This window comes from Montipora foliosa, chromosome 4 (assembly GCF_036669935.1).
Source record: "Montipora foliosa isolate CH-2021 chromosome 4, ASM3666993v2, whole genome shotgun sequence".
Lineage (NCBI taxonomy): Eukaryota > Metazoa > Cnidaria > Anthozoa > Scleractinia > Acroporidae > Montipora > Montipora foliosa.
The window spans coordinates 34,096,597-34,104,096 of NC_090872.1; the positions used below are offsets into that span (position 1 = coordinate 34,096,597).

General features: G+C 38.6%; 1 protein-coding gene across 1 annotated transcript in view; it reads left to right on the plus strand.

Annotated features, from left to right (window-relative positions):
• The window catches only part of LOC138000659 (adhesion G protein-coupled receptor L2-like), a 38,277-nt gene that overhangs the window by 4,016 nt on the left and 26,761 nt on the right, over positions 1 to 7,500 (plus strand). Inside the window, exons 2-4 of the mRNA XM_068847223.1 lie at positions 1,961 to 2,341; positions 6,199 to 6,288; positions 6,605 to 6,699. Of these exons, the coding sequence (XP_068703324.1) occupies positions 1,961 to 2,341; positions 6,199 to 6,288; positions 6,605 to 6,699 (566 nt within the window). The remainder of the gene's footprint in view (positions 1 to 1,960; positions 2,342 to 6,198; positions 6,289 to 6,604; positions 6,700 to 7,500) is intronic.

The window sequence follows — 7,500 nt, forward strand, 5'->3', positions numbered from 1 at the left end:
TTGAACTAGGTAGCCACAAAAGAAAGTTCATGGTTCACAATTTTAGTTAGTTCAGAGATATTTTTGTGTTGAAAGAAAGTATTAGTGTCGTGTGCAAAAAGGATAAATGAGAGATAAATAGAGCATGAAAAAATGTCATTAATGTATATAAGAAATAAGAGTGGCCCTAACACAGAACCCTGAGGAACACCACATTTAATTGGAAGCAGTGGAGATTTCCAGGAATCAATTTGAACATATTGACAACGAGAGAGGAGATAGCTACTAATCCAGTTAAAAGGTGTGCCTCGAATACCTTAGAAGTTTAATTTATCTAAGAGGATGGAGTGATTAAAGGTATCAAATGCCTTCTTCAGATCAATGAATATGCCAATTGTGAGTTCGTTCTTTTCTAGCGCTCTTAAAGGCCCTTTGTTCAACAGCATTTTCAGCTTCCAGTGTTCCAGCCATCATCACACCTTCCATTTGGTTTCCCATGGAACATTTCAATTTGACCTCTCCCTCCTTCTTTTCGCAAAACGTAGTCTGTCTACATCGCTCTTTATATAAAGCGCTGCATACAAGGTTCATTATTTTCCAAGTTTTCTGGCCTAGGGCCTTCAGTTCAGATTCACGCCCCTCTATTATACTTGCTCCATACCTCAAGATTTCAACAACCCTGGGCCCGGTTGTTCGAAAGCCGATTGACTTAATCCAGGGATAACGTAAACTTTCTTTTCATTTTTTCAACTTTTTGGTGAAAGTTAATTTTGCTTATTTATGTTTTTCAAGATTGACTTCTTCTTATGTAAAGTTTTGCCGAATATCAGCGTTGAACCTAGCATTTGGGAGTAGAGAAATAAACTCCTTGGTTAATTTTTATCTGGGGTTAGCGTTAATCGGCTTTTGAACAACCGGGCCCAGGTATTTATTGCAGTGGTCTTGTTTCGACCATTCAATTGGGATTTAAGAATCAAGCGAAGTCTTCCCTTATACTCACTGGTTAGTTTCTCTTTCATTTCATCATCCCTGATTTTGTCATGTATAACCATCTTCTTCCACCTCATTCAATACTTCCCGGTCAGGCAGTTCAATTCCTTCACACCTTATTACCTTTCTTATTTACTTATTTAATTTTGTAAAATTATTAAAAATAACATCAACAAAAATGTTTTAAAAAATTGTTTTAAATTATTATTGTTATTATTATAATTATTAATAATATTATTATTATTCATGATTATTATTTATGCAAACATTGTTTCTAAAGTAAATGAACAATGAAGTTGAACTGTCTTTATAACTGGAACAGAATATTTTTGTTTTTAATAATTACTGTATTAATTGACTGATTTTCAATAAAGTTTTAGATTATTATTATTATTATTTATTTTATTTTAATTTTTTTTTATTCAGGAAGTATACTCACGAGGGAGCCAGTGAGGTCTCTTAGCCCAAATTACCATATTATGCCAATGAGGGCACATGTCGTGAATTATACATGTAGTGGCAGGCATTAGCAAAGCGAATAAACATAAAGTCAACAGATTATGCCATTTTTTACCACAGCCTCACGTACACAATTATATTGGTTGGGCATGGTCAAGAACTGGTGTCTTACACCTATAAAATCATGAGACTTCCTTAATAAAATCACACCTTGCATTAGACCATTTTAAGGGTCTGTTCCGCAAGGTCAACCAAGGCGCCAGTCCAGTAGTTGAAATAGTAGAGGGGCGTTGACTTTGCGGTCTGTTCCGCAAAGTCAACCAAGGCGCCAGTCCAGTAGTTGAAATTCGAGGATGTGATCTATTTGTTCTTAGAGTAGGCAATTCCTTGCAATTGTAGACATTAGGTGTTGTGGACTCACGCAACCAATTAAGGTAAAGGGCATCAAAACAGTCAGAAGAATTTAAATTTTTCTAGTCCTCGGTCTGACAGGGAAGGTTTGCCAACACCATTTTTCTTTGACCTCTTCTAGGGTGCTCTGGCTATACATTACTCGACAAGTTTGACGATCCAGATTTTTACTACGACACAAGTTATGAAATTTATGACATTTATGGAAGTTATGATGGCACTCCTGCAAATGGATGGTACAACTTTGGTGGGTTTGCTGGAAATCAAATTTCCCAGGTATGCAGACCTGCAAGTAATTGCAACACTTTCTCAGCAGGATGGCTTAATGGATCGCATCCTTTAGTAGCTGATGGTCCTGTTCAACGCAAAATGTGTTTTCCTGAAGGCAAGGACTGTTGCACATTCGATATTAATATAACTGTTCTTAACTGCAGTGGGTTCTATGTTTATTATCTAACTCAGGACTTTCTCTACTGTGGCAACGGATTATCAAGCACGAAAGGTGTGTGAACGTTTATTTTAATTTTCCTTTTTTTCACAAAATATTCATCGGTAAACATGAAATGTCTTAAAAGCTGTAAACAGCTCATGGCAAATATAATTGCCCACTTCTTTTCCTAACAAGTGCAGACGCAGCATTTATGTCATTCTGCAAAAAAAAAAGAGATCGATGCATTCTCCAAAGTTTACTGGGCGCCGGTTATCACCACGCACTGGTGCTCAATTAGTTGTGCATCCAGCAGTCATACCGGAGGTCGCGGGTTCGAAGCGCTGCCGGGTCAACACTCGGGATCTTAAAATAACTGAGGAGAAAGTGCGGCTTTTTTAATTTCATCTGCAAATGGTTAGACTTCCAACTCTTCTCGGATAATGACTATAAACCATAGGCCCCTTCTCACAAATGTCGTCTATCTTCAAATGTTCCGTGTGGGACGTTAAAGAACCCACACACTATTCGAGAAGAGTAGGGGATGAGTTCTTCTTTTGTGGCTCTTCTGTTCTCTCCTGTAGTAGTTGCCGGCTTTGCAGTGATGTCTCTAAAAAGGCTTGTGGTGTAGGAGGTCACCAAAGCAGAAACAGCCATAAGGCAAAAAGGGACTTTGCCGAGTGCTGGAATTACGTGTAGATGTAGATCACAGCAATGGAAACCTGCGAGGTTTCAGCAGCGATGATAGCAATTGTCTCTTCTAGACACCTGAAAAATTCAGGGAGTTGCAACAGGATTCGAACCCATGACCGCTGCGAAGCCGGTGGAAGGCTACGCAAACTAAGCTATGAAGCCAGAACGGGAGAACATCAATTTAATTTATTGGGCTTATGTGTTCCCGTGAAAGGACTCGATAAAAGTCAATGTATATATATTTGAAGTGTGGGTTAGAGATGAACAGGGAAGAAGTCATCTTTAACATAATGCAATTTAAGCAATTGTCTCATATATACACCTGAAAATTTCAGGCCCCAGTTGTTCGAAGGGTGGATAGCGTTATGCACTGGATAAATCACTATCCAGAGGATAACCCAATTAGTTTTGCTAATGTTTATCCGCTGGATAGTGATTTATCTGGTGGATAGCGTTATCCACCTTTTCAACAACTGGGTCAGGTGCCTTCTTTCTCTCTTCTCTCTCTGTAAATATACCTTTAACATCAGCTTTAGGAGAAAATATCTGCATTTTGACCAAAAAAAAAAACTTGACAATTAACGTCCGAATAATCGATGTTTGACTGCACAAAAACATGTATAAATTTAATAGGAACATTATTGCTTCATCGTTGCGTTATCAGCACAAACTGGTATGTAATGAAACAAATAGTCCAGGTTGTGATTCAATTTCGTTTAACTTTTTATCTAACTATATCAGGAATAATGCTCAGTTTTTCTGTCATGCAATCGTCTTTTAGTTTTTCCGATATAAAAATCATTGCAGCTCAACAGGCAGCTCTACATAAAACCTTAGCCATTTGGCCACGGCCCTAAGTCTGTCCTTGTAAGGAAAGAAAGATTTAATGCGACAAGTGCTTTGATAAATTATTCTAAGGAAAAATTAATAGTCTGAGTAAATTACTCTACTCTAATTACTCAAAAAAAAATCTCTGTTTGTCACCGGTTTCTGTGTATTATTCCTGATAAAACTGAGAGTATTTACGACATTTTTTACCTGATTGTTTTATATTGGGTATCCAAACAATTTGTACCCGATTTTGAAAAAAATTGGTAGGCCTAAACTCCTGAAACAATCACACTTTCAATAATTACTGTGCAACTCAAACATATGTTAACTGGATCAGTGCAATTATCACGTAACTAGATCGACAGAAGTAATGAACAATAAATAATGAACAATAAACGAGAGTTCCAGCAAGAGATTTATTAGTCTTCGCTGAGCGATTCACATTCACGACTTACATACAGTATATTTGTCAAGGAGTCTCGGGAGAGCAATTAAATCAAACTTTGATATTTTTCTGCGCCAACATCATGTTGCTGTTCAGTTGGGTTTCAGGCACGAAATTCCATACTTTCGTATGTCATCCATCTGATCTTCCACGATTGGGACTCACGATAAGAAGGACTGATTTACAATTAACATCGGACTCGGATCGAAGAAAATCGCAAACATACTAAAGGAACAACCATGTAGCAAACAGAATTCCCAAATCCTGTTAAAGGTTTAACAAAACCATCATTACCGGTAACGACTGCATGAATAGCTTGCAGTTGTTCCGCCTTAGGCACAAAGGTAAAGTGGCATTTCTTAAATGCGAGATGAGTTGCCTCCAGAAACTTGGCGTTATAATTTCCTTACACATTATCCAGTGTAAAAGCACTCGGAATACAATATGCCCAAATAAGGAATGTTTTTCCAAATATGGTTTTTTCCCTCAGTTTTGGGGGGAAAAATGGCGTCATTCCGAGCATGCGCCCGCAAGTAATTCAGGACTCTCTCTTTTCGCGCCTGGGTTCCAGGCCCATTTTCAGGGCGGGGTAAGAGGGAGTCCAGGAACAGGACTATTACACCCCAGGGGTAAGGGGCTTTGTGTACATTTTTAGCTCAATTTTTTTTTCGTTTTGAAAATTTTTATAATTTTTTTTAAAATTTACAGTGGATAATTTGTACACCAAAATGATGCAATAAAATAATATAGCATAAAGTAAAGTACGATCGTCCGGGTGAGTGTAGTCCTGAGAAGGACTGTTTGAGATGACATCTCAAACAGTCCTTCTCAGGACTACACTCACCCGGACGATCGTACTTTACTTTATGATATGACTCCTGGGTTCAAACCATTTACAAAATAATATAGGTCACCGTGCTCGTTTAAGAGTAAAACACCATCGTACATGACTATCTCGATTCTCGTAGATCGAAACAACAAAATTCGCCATGTTCTCGGAATGGGCATGCTTATTCGCAAAGAGATAAATTATGGGTCATTCACAACTTCTCTCGTGTGTTTTGATAACTGTTTCATCGTATATGATCGACTTTCGCCATATTGACAATGTTGCAAATTTGACCAATGTATAAATATTGACACACCATACACGCAGTACAGGATTAGCAGTGCCATATTGAAGAATAAACCAGTTTCAACGCTTCCAAGTGACGCTCTTATTGGAAGGATCGGCACCACAACGTTGTATCATTTATTGGCAATATTGTGGTACTAAACGAAACATGAACTATTGCTGAACAAGATACAGTCATTCTTGTGACGTAATATGTCACCGTGGCAACAGGCAAGCCCTGTAAAAACACCCTTTATTTTGTCTTTAGTTGCTTATATCTCAAAAACGAACCGAGTGATCCCCCTTTTTTATTTCTGAAAAGTAATCAGAAGGGCATGATAAAACTTTCTGCAAAGTTTTAAAAAACTCTGTCCAGTAGATTCAAAGCCACCTTAATTTTGTGATTTTTTTCTGAATCCTCCAGACAGAATTTTTTTTAACTTTGCCGAAAGTTTCATCGTGGCCTTCTAATCACTTTTCAGCAATAAAAAAGGGGGTCACCTAGTTCGTTTTTGAGATATGAGCAACTAAATCCAAAATATTGGGTGTTTTTGCAGGGCTTTCTCGTTGCCAAGGTAACTAATTACGTCACAATAATGATCACATCTTTTTTGGAAATAATCGGTGTTTCATATGATACCATTACATTGCTGTTACGTGATACAGTGTTGTAGCGTTATTCGATCTAAACTTTTTGAAACCCTTTCGAGCCTCCTTAAGTTATGTTGGAGGATAAGTCATTGGGAATCAACCGTAGTTACGTGGGTTCCAAAGGTTTTGTTTTGCCACATCCTCTACGTATAAGATTAAAACTCTTTGGTTAATTTATTTTCTTCTCTGGATTTCCAGGGTGCTCGGCTGAGACATCAGAAGGGGTGTCTTGGTTATTCACCCCAAAGGGATTAACGGACTTTCAATTGTGCCCAAACGGAGCCAGCGGTAAGTCCAAGATGAGTTTTAGTCATACACTGTTTGAAAACTGCGCACAAAATTTCCTGATGTGAGATAGGATGTATGCTTTGTTGCTTTATTATAGCTCGACATTAGAGCAGCAGTTACTGACTGCGGTTGTAGTTGTAGCAGCAGCAGCAGCAGCAGTAGTAGTGGTGGTGGTGGTGGTGGTGGTGGCGGTAGTAGTAGTAGTAGTACTAGTGATGGCAGTAGAGGGTAATGGACGTTCTCTCAAAAACTCAAAGATACTAATCATTGCCTCGCTGCGTTTTCACTGTATTCTTCTTCCCTGTCCGTACCGTAGGAATTGCTTCGCGCCATTGTTCTGAGGAAGAAGAATGGAATCAGGCAAATTTCTCAGACTGCAGTTCTGCCCAATTCAACAAACTTACGGATGTGGTACGTTTTAGACTAATGATGTAAACAGTTACTCTCGATGAAACGAGAACCACTTGCTGTTGCGACTGGTTGTAAGACCAGTGCGATAACCTTGATTTGACAGTTATTTCACACGTATGTGTGAAGGGGCTAGGGTGCCCCCGTGTACGTATCAATGGTTCGTCTTGTTACCCTTTGCAAGTTAAAACATCCGCCTGCTCCATTGTCTTTAGCTCTTGAATGGCAAACACCACCGCCAGTGACTGCTGATATGTTGTCGGTCAAATCCGGTGTCAGGTTGAATCCTTCTTTACCTAGGTTTAATTGGTGATCCTCATTTTACTTAGGTTGGAATATGCACTCTACCTAGTTTCAAGCAGCTCTCAATCTCCCAAAAGGGACTGAGATCACCTATACCTTCCTTCAAGCTCTGTCTTACGCATCTCAACATATCTTCTCAATGTTTCGTATCATCTTATCGGTTTCTATATTCATACACTTATCCATTCAGTCTCAACATTACAACACAGTAAGGGAAGAAAGAATCGTATTATGCACTTACAGGTATTCAAACTCGGGCCCTCCAGATCTATATATACTGTCCCGCGGCTTCACCACTACACCACTACAACGAACATGCTTAACTCATCACAGGTCTTTTCATTTCATTATTTTGTATAATTCAATTGATATCTATGTATAATAACCAAAAATAATCCTAACATGACCCTAGCTATTCTCCAGGCTTAATTTAGGCTGGCAAAAAGTTTCTTCAATTCATCTGAATGCGTATTCAACCGTGGTAAAATAAGGATCACACCA